At 36.9% G+C, this 15,587-nt stretch overlaps 2 protein-coding genes across 5 annotated transcripts in view; one reads left to right on the top strand and one right to left on the bottom strand.

Moving 5' to 3' along the window:
• The window catches only part of LOC135461290 (WD repeat-containing protein 90-like), a 74,647-nt gene extending 64,824 nt beyond the window's left edge, over positions 1-9,823 (bottom strand). For 2 of the 4 annotated variants that reach the window (XM_064738304.1, XM_064738307.1), the window contains exons 1-20: positions 9,666-9,823; positions 9,085-9,176; positions 8,547-8,859; positions 8,047-8,217; positions 7,601-7,724; positions 7,197-7,267; positions 6,647-6,741; positions 6,004-6,246; positions 5,069-5,122; positions 4,607-4,675; positions 4,140-4,250; positions 3,688-3,833; positions 3,374-3,431; positions 3,091-3,209; positions 2,711-2,872; positions 2,132-2,256; positions 1,500-1,616; positions 1,072-1,142; positions 657-821; positions 91-230 (exon numbers count right to left, since the gene is read on the bottom strand). In XM_064738304.1, the coding sequence (XP_064594374.1) occupies positions 91-230; positions 657-821; positions 1,072-1,142; positions 1,500-1,616; positions 2,132-2,256; positions 2,711-2,872; positions 3,091-3,209; positions 3,374-3,431; positions 3,688-3,833; positions 4,140-4,250; positions 4,607-4,675; positions 5,069-5,122; positions 6,004-6,246; positions 6,647-6,741; positions 7,197-7,267; positions 7,601-7,724; positions 8,047-8,217; positions 8,547-8,859; positions 9,085-9,176; positions 9,666-9,675 (2,456 nt within the window). In that variant the 5' untranslated portion in view covers positions 9,676-9,823. The remainder of the gene's footprint in view (positions 1-90; positions 231-656; positions 822-1,071; positions 1,143-1,499; positions 1,617-2,131; positions 2,257-2,710; positions 2,873-3,090; positions 3,210-3,373; positions 3,432-3,687; positions 3,834-4,139; positions 4,251-4,606; positions 4,676-5,068; positions 5,123-6,003; positions 6,247-6,646; positions 6,742-7,196; positions 7,268-7,600; positions 7,725-8,046; positions 8,218-8,546; positions 8,860-9,084; positions 9,177-9,665) is intronic. The other 2 variants (XM_064738305.1, XM_064738306.1) reach the window with 2 other exon arrangements.
• Positions 9,824-10,083: 260 nt separating this feature from the next.
• Positions 10,084-15,587, top strand: part of LOC135472515 (MICAL-like protein 1) — a 42,307-nt gene continuing 36,803 nt past the window's right edge. The window contains exon 1 of the mRNA XM_064752059.1: positions 10,084-10,148. The gene's annotated coding sequence lies outside the window, so the exon portion shown is untranslated. The remainder of the gene's footprint in view (positions 10,149-15,587) is intronic.

Here is a 15,587-nt window from a genome sequence, read left to right as displayed (position 1 = left end):
GTCCTAGGCTTAAACCTATCTGCCACTCGTTTTAAAATGGATCATAAACCTGGAACATACAGTACAAAATACATAAGGACACCATCTTACCTGTGTTCAGCTAACATACTGGTAGTAGAGACATTGAAAACTTTCACAGTGCCCCCTTCAAAGCCACAAGAGAAGATCTGACCCAGAGGGTGATAACACACCACACATGGGCACTCCTTAGGGGCACTGAAATCATACAGCTGAAATATAGACAAAAAAAAATTATGCGAATGATAACATACAGTAAACCTGAAACAAAAGAAAGAAACAGAAAACATATAGCTGAGACAGGGAGAGCAACTGAAAGCATATAGCCTAAACCTAGCAAATAAGCTGATATCACAGAGGTGAAACACACAGAAAAGAAATTTTGCTATCAAGTAGATGAATCAGTAAGTCCAAGTCCTGTATGGGTTCACAGACAAAGTGATCCTCTTGGTGTGAGATCTCATGACTACACAGTCATTACTTATACTGCTTACCTGCTGCAGTGAGTCAGAGTCCCAGACTCGTATGGTATGGTCCTCTCCTACAGTCACAATGTGCTTCCTGTATGGGTTCACAGACGAAGTGATCCTCTTGGTGTGAGATCTCATGACTACACAGTCGTTACTTATACTGCTTACCTGCTGCAGTGAGTCAGAGTCCCAGACTCGTATGGTATGGTCCTCTGCTACAGTCACAATGTGCTTCCTGTATGGGTCCACTGACAGTGAGGTGATTTTCTTAGTGTGAGATCTCATTATGGTTGTGTAGTCTCTACTGCATACATCCAATACACCCAGATTGCCCTGAACATGAACAATAAAACTTCAGGAAACATGTACATAAACATGTAGACATTAAGAAAATCACAAATTCACTTCCATAGCTTTGACAGACAATGACAATTATTGAGATTTAATGAGATAAAATCATAAAGAGTATCAGGGAAGGAACATAAATGTTGGCATTTTTAAAAAATGCAGTATTCAATTTTGCTGAAGATTTTGAAAAACTACAATCTAGGTGAGGATCTAAATCAATGCAATGTTTACTTACAGAAGAAGTGCCAGCTAAAACCTTTGTACCATCAGCAGAGATGTCCACAGCCGTTACTGGTCCCTCGTGAACTGTCAAACACATGAGCAAGATGATAGTGACAAAAGGGATAAAGAGTATACAAACTGCCCGCATATCAAGTTAACATTCCCAAACGTTCATTCCCAAACTGGCTAATCCAATCAAAATGTAGTTCTGTCTCCAAAACTGAAACTAAAAAGGTGCTTAATTGTACATGAAGTTGTTCATTCATAGCTGAAAAATTTAGGAATTAGCATGTGATTGTTTTTCCACACCTGTTCCTTTTAATACTTCTCAATAACTATCTGCACATCAACCTAAATATGAAGATATGAACACAAAGCCAATTTCTTCTGGACATCACCTAGGCCAGTCATTGCATGTTTTTTCAGTTATCTGAATCTTACCAGCCTCCAAAAAGACACGACTGAAGTCCAATGGCCAGAGTCTAAGGTAGCCATCATCTGAGCCAGTGACACAAAATGACTCATTTATCTTCATGCCATTGATTGATATACCTCCACCTGCTCATAAACAAAAACTCTGGCTAGACTATGCAAGAGGCATCATCAAAATTTTACAATCATATAAAATATTTTTACCACAAAAAACAAAAACCATTGGGCGAAAGATTAAGTTATGATAAAAACTACTTATAGACAATGAACATTCACTATTCTAATTCCGGCAGAGAATATTGAAGAATCCCTGCTTGAGGCTGGATTTGAACCAATACCTCATGCGTCTTAGTGATTGGACGACACGCACCTCAACCACTCAGCCATGCCCTTCCTCCTAAACTCAACAGAAATAATCATTACATCATAATCATAATCATTTGTGTAATATAGTCAATATTATACTTCCTTTCTTCCAATATTTGACAGGCAGGTAGAGAGAGTCTGTATATTGAGGCACACTCAGTGGGAAATAACCAATGTGTGTTCCAAATGTTTTCAATTCTGCAAGCATTGGAGAATAAATAATCTATTTACTTCTGTGAGATGACATACAAGAACTTGGTCTTTGAGTGGCTTACCAGAGTTGAAACTCTGTTTCTCCTGTTTCGATTTGCCCGCGTTTGGAAGAAGACGTCTTACATGGCGAATAGAAAGCTTCTGGTAATCAATTTCAACAATGTAGCCAGTTCGACTACAGGCATATCTGCAAAGTGAAAAACTGATTTTCACAATTTGATGACCATGTTTCTATCAATCAATAAAACAAACATTTATTCAACTTTACACAAATTTAAATTCAGAAAACATCACGCCATGACTGTGCAGGCTATTTCACTGATTTTATAGCCCAAAACAAGATGGCAATAATTGACCGATTTAATGAACGTAATGCCCATGCCAATAGTGCCATTGGTGGGTTTTCTCAACCTTTAGCCAAATGGGGTATCATCTGTTCTATTCCATATAGTAAAGCTGGAGTGTCGAAAATTTTGTACCCATGTTTATGTTCGAGTGCACGGTGCAAACTGGTGCAACACTAATAGCCAGAGGCATGACTATCAAACATTACATGTACCTGTCAGTCATGGTTAACTATCCTGCGGGCACAATGCACTGCCTGTTATCAAGCAGACAATTATCAGCTTAGGTTCACTCACACAAGCCTGTCGGCAGGGTCTTTCCTGGCATTATAGCCAGCCTCAAAACAGACATCCGTGAACTCCATGTTGTGGTATTCTGCTAGATGGACTGGTCCTGAGCGCAGACAGCCGTCCTTCACTCGCCACAATCTCACATTGTCACGGCCACATGACACCAGCCTGAGTATAAACACAAGCTAGGTAAGGTCTGAAAAACTGGGATGATCAATGTAAGCAAGAAAAACATGATTATATATGTTTGTTGAATAACGCAGATTGAAAGAGATAATTCCTTTACTTTAACTCCCAGACTTTCCTCTTTCCACCCACTAACTTCAGATAATTCCAAGAGTTCCTGAGATGAAATAGGTACTTAAAAGTATCTAAGTTTTCCATACCTGGTTTCATCAAAAGGTGCAATCTTCATGCACTGAATATCGACATCTGTGTGGGCCTTGGAAATGACAGTTATCTCCCTTGTCTTGCTAACTTTGGATGTATTCCAAAGAACAATCATCTGCAGCAAGAATTAAATAACCAGCATTCACATATTAGGCAGAATGATACTTCCATTAACAAAAAATATTAAGTGATACTTAACAAACAAATTTTCAAAGTGAACAAAGAAAGAATTTGTCCTCAGAAAGAAATGCATGTAACACATTAACAGACATCACTTACATTTTTACTGTGGCCATCTTTGCCAACACCACATAACACATTTCCAGAAAGTGAAAAGCTGAAAAAAAGTTTTAGTGAAAGATATAATTTATAAGAAACACATATCCATGACAAAACAGAATAAAGAACATATTCTTAAAGTACCATTGCAGCAAAGATCTCTTTAAAAAGTCACAATAACTATTTACCTATTTTCTTAGAATTGTATCGGGTTTCTTGAAAATGCTTGACCATATTTCTTATTTACTGAATATGCAGCTTGTTAACATCAGTATACTGTATTAATGAATTATAACAATAAATCAAAACCTCACCAAAGGGCATGGAGAGAGTGGACATGTGTTTTACACATGGCCAGACATTCTCCAGTCCTGAAGTTCCACACCCTCACCACACTCATGCTTCCTGTCTGTCCCGTGGCAAGGAGAGCATCATTGATGGTGAGTGATACACACGACACCTGGTAGGCAAGAAAAGAATACATGATACCTGAAGAAATACACGATACCTGACAGGCAACAAAAGAATATACGATACCAGACAGCCAACAACAGAATATTTGATAATGGACAGGCAAGAAGAGAATACATGATACTTGACAGGCTAGAAAAGAATACATGATACCTGGCAGGCAAAAAGAGAATAAAAGAACAGAGCAAAATAAATTTTGAAGTTCAAAACTAGATTTGCCAACGTCAACAGTAGGAGTGTTATCTCATTCTGAAATAGAACAATATGCAAAGTGTCTACATAAACTTAATTTTACCTTGTCTGTATGTCCAATGAAGAACCTCTGATGCCCACTATTGACATTCATGGCCACAACAACAGCATGACAAGGGTAAACAACCACTTTCCCATCACTGGACCATAAACACTAGCGTAAAATATAAAAAAACATTTGTGTAATGTCGTTATGAATTACCATCAATTCTTCACATAAATCCACAGATACATGTTGCATCCAACCATGAAGATACAAAAAGCAAACATTAATTTACCTCTCAACATGTTTACTGCAAGTTGCAAACATGTATGTTCTGTTACACAGACTGGTACCAACTTAACTTCCTCAGAATATCATTTACTCGTTGTTTTGTACATACACTAATATCATCTACTCTCTCAAAAAAAAAGGATTCATAATTAACACAGCATCTTAGAGCAAGGCCTACAAAGAATTGAAAGACCTTGACATAAATTCACTTGACTTGTACAACCAAGTGAACTTACATATTTATGAGAAGCACCTCCATATCCAATAATTCTCTTCAGCTGTAAGATAGGATCTGGTAATAATGTCTGTAAACAGAACAGAACCACTTTAACATGAATATGGTTTACATCTTTTGTCAGGGAAAATAATAGGCTTCCATGTTTGTGTTTATTTTATCAGGGGTTCAACATTACTTTAATTCTTAATGCTTATCCTGGTGGTCTCAATGTGGTCATTTACATGGTTCTATCGGAGCATTAGACACCATTCATGACACCCCACCAATCACAGAACACTGCCACAGGGAGAACAGGGCACTCTGCTGAAACCCAACCTGAGGAAGGGATGCACAATCACACAAACATACTGGGACAACAGGTATTTCACATTTCTCAACTGTCACAAACACACCCTTTTAAATAACACGCAATAAATTAGTAACCTTCAATACAGCAAATATAGATTATCTATCAGTTTACCTTGCATTCTTTCTTAGTAGAGAAATCTTCTACAATTCTCTTTGTGGCAGATTTCTGAAATCAAAGTATCTTGATTGTTTTAATATCAAATTAAATACCTATTTTTGTACAGACTTATAAAATCACAAAATATTTGAGAAACTGAAGAATTTAACACCCATTTTTCTACACAGCCTTCTGAAATAACAAAATACTTGAGAATCTCAAGAATTAAACACACAAGCTCTCATAACAATTTCAATTAACAATGAATTAAATATGTTCCATTTTAACATGTAACAATATTTAACAAAATTTCAATACAAACATGTGATTTAGGATACTAAACGTGCAATATAAAAGCTTAACATTATTTGAGACAGTAATGATCATGGTTTTTTATACAGACATTATAAAGAAATTTGTGACCATCCTAATTATTCAACAAGTGAAGTTGTGGCAGTCCACAGAGGTGGCAGGCAGAAACAATTTAACTTCAACATTTCCATAGGCATGCATAAATATCAGAATTGCATAACATAAGAGCATCAATCACAATCATGTCACTGGCAAATCTCAAACCCAGAGCAACTACAATGAAAAGTGACAAATGGAGGTTCTGATACACTTTCATAAAATGCACAGGACATCATTACAATAAAGTCCAAAGCCAATAGCATTTATGAGATGCAGTTGCCTCCCCTTCCTCACCAAATCAAAAAGTGCCCAATGGGGCCTGATACCTTTTACCAATAAGAATACATGCAAATACTATAAAATATTGAATATCGTGCAATAAATTGCATGGTCTTGTTTACACAGTTACTGGTATAAACAAAGCACATTCCCTTATTCATTTCAGGCCATGCAGACATCAGTCTGAGACTAGTTCTGGCACAGTAAGCATCCATGTGCAATACCTCCTCTTCCTCATGCATCACTGCCACATCCCCTACCTGAGAACGGCATGCCCCCCTGTGAACTGCCACCTTAGCGCCTATCTCTGTCAGGATGTGCACAGATCTATCCCTGTATATCACCTGCACCTTGCCAGGGCCATGGTCTGGCCTGTGCACCACCACCTGGTCGCTAGGGTTAGCATATATGTGCACTTCTCCATTATCATCCCGACTGATGGACAAGTCGTGCACATTCACACTGGGAAGCTCCTTGGTCACTGTGATCTTCTTCCCCGGGAGCTGCAAGAAAACGTGCATTTATACTCTACCAATGAATTTATTTATCTGATTAGTGTTTTACGCCGTACTCAAGAATATTTCGATTATACGGCAGCAGCCAACATTCTGGTGGGAGGAAACCAGAAAATGAGGGGCTAATGATACTACTACATGATTAGTACTTTTCATTGTAGGGTGGGAAATGTTACCTGACAGGAGAATCCATCGCCATGTTTATACATAGACAAAAATAGAAAGACCATTCTTTGGGTGCAGAAAAAAAAGTACCAAGAAAAAAACCCTATAGGAATGTACAAAAACATTCAAACCATAAATAGCACTGATGTCCTTAAAGCATGGTACAAGAATTACAAAGACACATCAAACACACTGTGTCACTGGCAGGACAAGCGGGCCTTACCTTGGGTAAACTGGTCTGACTGTGAATCAGTGAGACTTTCTCTGTTGTACATCTGCTAACATCTACCAGCCTGGGAACCACATGACGAGGGTTCTCTATGGGCAAAATGGAGAATTAGTACCTATGTAGATTTAAAACCTCACAACTACCAGATCTATCTCGATCTACGATACTCTGTTAAACTTCAAATTCCAAATCAAAAACAAAAAATAAAACAGGAAAAAGCTGACAAGTTCACAAGTGTTCATGGAGCTTGACCTAAAAGTAAATAGAAAGTATTTATTTATTCCTTTGATTGGTGATTTACATCAAACTCAGGAAACAAACAGAAAGTAGTTCTTGCAATCAGGTGTGGAAACTTTTGTTATGAAAGAAAAATATAGGCAGTTATTAAGTTATTATAGGAGTTATTCAGCGCTAAAAATATTCAACTGCTTTCCATTCAGTTTTACGATGAGTGGAGAAATTCTATTGTATTTCTAAAAAAACATCAATGTGTATTTTTCTTAGTTGTTGCTGGCTATCCATGAAAATAATAAACACTCATTACCATCTGGATTTCCTTTACAAGGAGGATAAGGCATTGGTTGGGTTGGGTTAGAACTCAACTCTGCAGGAAATCTGTAAAACATACCCACAGAAAATTACCTGGTAATACACATTGATAAGTTTGGCTATAACTTATACACCTACCCATAACTGATTAGCATACAGGAGGATAAATGGGCACAATTTAGGAGACATGAAGTTTTACCTTTAAACATACCTAATTCTTCAACCTTTTCAACCACCTCTGCAATCAATATCTTGAAATGTTCGGAGAGAACTATGAGGTGCAGAGAACTAATCTGCACAGCTTTATGAAAACAAATTTTTGTGTCACTTTCATAATAATTGTATGCATAAATTTCACTGAAAAAAGGTGCCTTAGAGGTTGAAAAGGTTTTACAATACCTGATGAGGTCATAATGGTCACTCCAATTGTCAGTTTTCATCAAAGGGAATGCCATCTCTCTAGGCATTGGTGACATTCCATTTGAAATCCCACCAGCTTTTTTCACTTCCTCCACTGTCAGCCCTATTTATTGACAACGGTAACAAACATATTAGTACACATAAACCTTTAGGTTAATACAGTAAAGATCGTAAAGAAATTATTATTTTTTTTCCATATTTGAATGTATGAATGACTTAATGAGATGTTTTTCACATTATCAATATTTCAGCCATATTATGGTGATTCATTGTTGGAAAAAGGGAAGTCAATATTACGACCACAAGAAAACATATACATGTAGCATAGTTTCATATATTAAAGACATGCACAGAAAATTACAAACTGATCTTTATCAATTTTTCGAAGGCATGGGTACCAGCATAATATCCAAAATGTTTATTACCTGGTTCATACAAAAAATCACTTGTAAAGATGTTCCTCACAAGCATGTTTGCACACAGCTTTACACTCTTCATGTAGGAAAATTTGCGATTAAGATACATGGATAAGATGTAATGGAAGTCCAAGCACAGCACAGTCCACCTCGAGGATATTGGGGCTGGCCCAGCTTTTTCTGAAACAAAGCCGAATCAATGAATTTGAGAAGACAATTTTAAAGAAATAATGATGTAATGCACGTCTTAAAAAAAGAAAATGTTTCAGCATAAATAAATATTTATAAAAAATCCACAATAAGATATCCTATTTGGCACCAAATAATATCTGGAACACAGACTGCTGGATAAACGAAACATTTTAACCTTGTTATTAACATGCATAAATTTGTCTTAAAGGATGGTATTAATAGGTCAAAGAACAGCATAAATTTTAACAGCTCCTGACATTATTTTTTACACCAGACAAGCTACATTAATATACCTGTTTGATCTCTTAATCACATACCTTTATTACCAGCACTGGCATATCCAAAGGCACAACCTCGATCTGTGTTACACAAGAATGGAAATTGAAGCCAGGTAGAAGTGGCTTTGAACTCTTTAAACAAATTTGAAAATGAAAGTCTAACCACAAGGTTATCTGGAGTTACCAGATCAATGTGCACAACAAAGTATTTTGATGGAATCGGCTTGAACAACAAGTAGAAGTATCTCCCTGACAGGCCCAGTGACTGAGATGACGTTTTAGGAAGTTGGATATAATTTCCTGCAGGAATAGAGCCTGTTATTTTGTAAACTGTGCCCTTTAACTGTTTGTCCTGAAACAAAAATTATGATCATTTGAATCACTCATCCCAACAGATATATACATATATCTTTTTTACATTTTTGAAGATTACATGGTGATGTACCGACATCTGCTTTGAATCCATATTTCATTTTATATGCAAACCAATGGTATGTTTACCATTAATTTATATTTATCAGTCTTGAAAATTGGTTTGACCTTTTTACTGTACATTAATTTGAAAACGAAGTTATACCATTGAGGATGCAACCTCGCCTTCTTTCGTGGACTTCTTCCATGACGAGAGGTTAAAATGCTTGAAAACATTTACATATGGGTGCTGCCATACTGAAATAATACAGCACAGGTTTATTTTAATGCATAAACACAGTTACATGACACAAGTATCAATAACATAATATATCTGATAATTGGCATGATCCCCTAATCATACATGATCCCCTAATATGAATATTATTGTTAGTGTTGGTATAATTTATGTGTCTGTATGCTAAATAACAATTTTCTGCAAGAGGTGATTTTTTTTTCAGTGAATAAAATGGAGGGTTGTTGTTGTTGCACACTTAGCTGATTCTAATGCTTTTTATTTTACAGTACTATAATACAGCGAAGTGAAACAATCGGGCCAATATCTAAAATTAGCATTTCTGGATCTCTCCATCCTCATACCGACTGGCCAAATGTCTTTTATAATCATAATACAGAAAGGAAAAACATCTACTGAAGTTGGGAAACACGACTTGTCTGTACATGTTGACGTCTTCAGTAACGGACAGTTAGCTTACTTGTTAAAACCAATCACAAATTGGAACTTACGATGTGACATTCTGTCTTCCTTTAGGTCTCTGAGATATCACATGGGCTTTATGGAGAAAAAATTAATTATAATTGATAGGAAAATGCTTTGAAGTTCATAGATTTGACATTCCTTTACGTCTGTTTTGGTTTTACCGCTTCCCTCGTTTCAGCAATCATGCGCATTGACGTTTTTATTACGAAGAGGCGAAAATGGCGACGATACGAAAAAAGTACTATACCAAAATGCTAATTATTTTTCTACTTTCAGTAACAAAAATGCTATTAGAAACTTGTGTATCGTATGAAGATTTTTCTAAAGAATATATGTACACTGTGTACAAATATTTAAACATACTCGTTTGAGATTAGATCAAGAGCTCCGTATCTTTTGATCAGATTTGCTCTTTACATACAACTATCACCTGTCCAGTGCCACCTCGGTTTTTGAAGTTGACACCGTTTGATTAGCTCTGGGTTGATGTTGCCGTACATCTACGCCAGGTAAGTTGCCGTTAAATGAGGTGATACTGATGTCCATCTCTCATCATGAAGAACCCATGCCATTTTCTCGGCCACTGCTGATGCCAGAAAGAAAATATAACATCCGTAATGTAGTTGTAGGCCTACATGTCGAGCGATGACAGAGGAAGGCAGATGATAAGGATAATTTGTTGAACAATTGTTCTCCAGAAAAGAAAACAATGTCATAGTTTTAAAATGGGCAGGTTAATTGGGAATGTTGTGACAAATACCAATACCTTTATTTTTACAAATATACTCTAGATGTACATGGGCAATACGTACATGTGGACCCACAGCCCACACTGGCGCCATACATGTGGCATACATGTTGGCCTGCATTTAAAATAATGCCTATGTAGTTATTTTTTAAATCAGGAACACCTGATCCCAGTGTAGTCCTTTATAGAATTTATTAAGTGTTTGTTTATTTATCCTGCATGCTACAGTACTTATACATTTTTTTTTTTTTTTTTTTTTTTTGCAAGATGAAACTGATTTTGATGTAATTTTGCATTGTGCTGCGTAAAAGGGAAAATTCTTTGGTTTTGTTGTTTTGTTCAACAGTTCTTGATATGATACCATGCTTTATCAGATCTTAGGATGCTACAACTGTAACTGGACTAAGCACTTGACTAAATTGAAGCAACCACTGAGTAGAATGAGGATACAGTTTTGTTATTTATTATTAATTATCGACAAGAATTGACTGTTGCGAGTTATTTCTCCTACTTAAACGTGTTTGTAGTAATGTAACAACTATCGATTCTTTTTCAATAATCATGCGGTGTCATTTCAAACAAATAATAAAAAAAAATATTACATCGCAATTGGCGTCAATGAATGCTCTTTCGTGCCAGCTGAGCTGCATTATTTGCATAGTTGAAAATAATATGTAGCAAGGTTGATCTTTCGTGATAGTATTACATGGAGTTCAAGTGCATCAGCATTAGAAGTTTTAGCCAATGGGAGCCCAGTCGGCTGACACTCTATATTGGTTACTTCATGAGCATACACCGCGTGTGTAAGATTATGGACAATGACTCTATGCCTATGATTAATTATGCAGGAAAGTAAATTTAAATTGATTGAAACTTACATCTGGGGAAGTCTGATAATATATTATACAATTTCTGTCACATTGACATTACCAGGCCTCAAGATATACCAAATGTTCGTGATCAGAATGTTACAAATTAGACCCACCAATTCACCATAGTACAAACTCTATCACGTTGACATTACCAGGCCTCGAGATATCCCAAATGTTCGTGATCAGAATGCTACAAATTAGACCCACCAATTCACCATAGTACAAACTCTGTCACGTTGACGTTACCAGGCCTCGAGATATCCCAAATGTTCGTGATCAGAATGCTACAAATTAGACCCACCAATTCACCATAGTACAAACTCTATCACCTTGACGTTACCAGGCCTCGAGATATCCCAAGTGTTCGTGATCAGAATGCTACAAATTAGACCCACCAATTCACCATAGTACAAACTCTATCATGTTGACGTTACCAGGCCTCGAGATATACCAAATGTTCGTGATCAGAGCGCTACAAATTAGACCCACCAATTCACCATAGTACAAACTCTGTCACGTTGACGTTACTGTCAAAGCAAACGTTTAATATATGTTTGACAATGGGCATCAAGGGTGAAATTAGCAGAAACACTTCTCTGCCATGGTAACAATTTGAAAAATTATTCAGTATGAAAATGATCAGGATAATCGCCTTGTTACCAAGATAATTATGAGAATAGGGACATCATAAATGTACGACCTGCTACTAGTGATGAGGGTGGAAACAACAAACAATCTGCTTCATGATAATGAAGATCAGGGATTTGGGGGGGGGGGGCACAGTAGACTAAGTAACAGTGAACGTGATAAATATGGAGGGTAACTTGAACTTTTACACTTGTACTACCTTATTACTTAATGATTATGTACTTAAGCATTGTAGGCCAATAATCATGAATCATATTTTAATCATGGCCTAGTGGTTGAAGGTACCAGACTACCTGTATCAATGGCTTGGACACATGCAATGTAGGTTCAAACCTGGCCTTGGACAGGGAATTTGTAGATTCCCCGATCTTAGTAATCAAGTATATCTTTATGTAACTTGTGGCAAAGTTCATCATTAAAATTGACTGCAGTTATATGGAAAATTCTTGAATGTGGCATTTAACAACAATCAGATATATAGAAATATAGAAGTCAAGTTACTGACAGAGGGCACATGTCTACTCAGGGAACTCTGATTTCCTCCACTAAGAAATGCATTAATTTTCAATCAAATTTTTAATAATTTATTTGATAGGTGTTTAATTCTGTACTCAAGAACATTTTACTTGTATAGATGATAATGGTGGTCAGGTTTATAGGTGATGGAAACTGGTACAATGAGTAAAACCATGGCATTTTGGCAGGGACATGACAAACCTCCTGACTTCATGCCGTAGCTAAAGCAGCAGGAGATGTTTTCTAACACATGACGACATCAGTCAAAGTATGAAGGGAATAGTGCAGTGACTGGTTGACCTGCATCAGTATAATGGCTCAGGTGGGGCGGCTTACTTGCCTTCGGTAAGGCGTCTCAGTGAAGCAGCACTAGATAAAAGAGCTGTGGAATTCCGGAGGCAAGGAGGCACATCACATGCACTGTAAGGATTCCTTCATCGTCATATGACTGAAAAAATTGTTAAGTACGACATTAAACCCCAAGCACTCACTCACTCACTCACATCAGTCAAGGGCCTGACAGTCACAACACTGCAACTTTCTGAACCTTTATAGCATACATTATTGTATACATGTGTTGTACGTGTATTAATAGAAAACCATGAATTATCCATATAAAGAAAGTCATATAAGTTACAAGTTGGGAGGGATGGAGAAGGTGGGGGGGGATATGTTTTTGGATTCTTGAAAAGAAGGCTTTATTTTGCAAATGTAATAAATCGAAAAAAGTAATATAGAATCGTGTCTAGAAGGCAGTGTGATTATTCCACTTTTCTTTTCCTGCACAGCCCTTTAGCCTCTCAGAGAGCTTGATTATAGACTCGTGACCAAGACTTGTGCTTACAGATGATATTGTATTACAGAGCCTGTTTTCTGTGTGTAGTTGATTACCTGGGGAAAATGAAAAGACTGTTAAAGCTAATTCAATGTGACTAATGAATTAGTTATTCACATCACCATATTAAGAGGTGCTCTCTCTGGGTAGATATGAATATTCATCATGACCTTGGTGAGCAAAAGAGTCTCACATTTCCATCAAGTACATGTGTGTGTATGTACTTTGCACTTTATGAAAACTGTTTGGTTTTAAAGCACTTGGATAATATGGCTACTTAGCCATTAATGTAATGTTGTAGTCATTACTAGTAATTACCCTCTGCTTCTTTTCAGATTTTAACCCCTTTCCCAGTTTGTCATGAAACATAAAATAAATTATGTATACATACACATGTTCTTATAAAGGCACTTCCTGAGGCAGATCTCTCAAATAAAGACTAAATGTTAGTATATGTACACCCGACCTGTAGAATCGGGCCATATATGTTCCACAAAACAAAAATCTCGTGCAAGATTAAATAGAAAAATCAGTTTGTACAGTCTGGAAACCTTGATCACTACACCAGGATTTATTACATGAGCAATGAGTATAAATGATGGTTAAGCGTAAACTAGACATTTATAGACATTTGAAGTATGCATCTCTTTAGTAATCCCTCAGGTGCTATTTGGTCATGTCAGATGTTTAAGTAAATTTTGTATTATACAATGTTGTAACTTTGATCATTGCACCAGGCTAAGTGACTTGAGAAAAAAACATTAAAAAAATGTAATAGACAGCTACAGTATGCATCTCTGTATACCATAGCAAGCTCAGTGATAGCCTGACTCGTGTCAGTGGAACATGTGTGTCAAAATTGGTATACCTACATAATATGGTCATGGTACTTTGTCCTTAAAATATTTCTGAAAGTTTACAATGAAATGAAGGTTGTATTTAAGCTACGTGTCGTAATACTGGAGTGAATGAAAAAATTCAACATGATTGCTTTTCAATTTGGGGGGAATATGTTCTATAGTTTCATTATGATGCCAGTTTATGCAGCCATATTTTCCCACCTGTACACCTACTCAAGCATTTCTAAGAGACATCAGATGCACACCACTTGAATATGTGGGAATAGCTAGAGACTTACTCCTACCTCCATTTTTGTTCTATGAAATACTTATTATGACACTGTAGGCAACCTTACTTCACTGGCCTAGCAACAGGTAACTGACAGATCATTTTTATGCCTTAAAATGAAGAGTGGGAAACTTATTTGTTTCGGTCGTCAAATGGTTCATAGAGTCTCTGCTTCCTAGTCAAAGACCTGGGACCAAACCCGCGTCGGGTCATACTATGGCCTTTAAGAATCGCTCTTATTGCAGTCTGGCTTGGAGCTGAGCACTGAAAGGCTAGAGACAGGAAACATGACTGGTTGGCACGGTGTCAGTATAATATGACTGGGTGTCGTGTCGGGTGTCTTCAGCATGATGCTTCAGTGGAGGTAGCACTTTGGCAGCATGGAATCGCCCTGCCACACCTTAAAGAACTCGTCTCATCATATGACTGAAAAATTATTCAGTACAATGTAAAACCCAAGCATTCATTCATTCATTTACATTTACAGACCATAAAATGACATTATGTTTCATAAATCCTTCAATCTTTACTTTAATTCTGTTAGTCAGTCAGTGAATAACAAAAGTTAGTTATGGCAAATTATATGGGCACTGAACCACCTCAAAGCTCTGTGTTAAAGGTGAAGGAATTTCTTCTTGTACATCACCTTACAGTGAGTGTCTCCATGTAATGTTGGGCTAATTGGTCAGACCTCATAATAAACACTCAGATGTTTTACTGCATCAGCAGCCTGTTTGCAGTTATGTACACCCACAGCACAATAACGGCATGTTTACATGTATGATCTGTCACCAAGATATAGCAGGTATGCATATAGATGCACATAGCAGCATACGTATATATACCACTGACTCTTACGTGTATACATCAAGGGTTATTTTTTGAAATTCATTCAGTGCTTTGTTCCCAAGGAGAACAACTTGAGTAACTTTCACTCTCAGTTTCGTGGGTGTGTTCAGTCATACAACAAGCATCTAGGTGATGACCTTGACATGATATCAGTGGAGATCTTTAAGATTCATCTTTCTCAGATGGTGCTTGACTTCTTTACAGGTGGAGGGGCATAAAAGCTTAAAAATACAGCCCAAAACAAACTGAATGTTCAAACTGAGTAATCTGCTGGGTATGGGCTGAATAATCTGAGTAATTATTGTTGTGGGGCAGATATGTGGCTGTGGGCTAGTGTAGCTAATTGAGGGTG

The sequence above is a fragment of the Liolophura sinensis genome, chromosome 1 (genome assembly GCF_032854445.1).
Source record: "Liolophura sinensis isolate JHLJ2023 chromosome 1, CUHK_Ljap_v2, whole genome shotgun sequence".
Classification (NCBI taxonomy): domain Eukaryota; kingdom Metazoa; phylum Mollusca; class Polyplacophora; order Chitonida; family Chitonidae; genus Liolophura; species Liolophura sinensis.
This window is presented reverse-complemented; position numbering and strand designations above follow the sequence as displayed.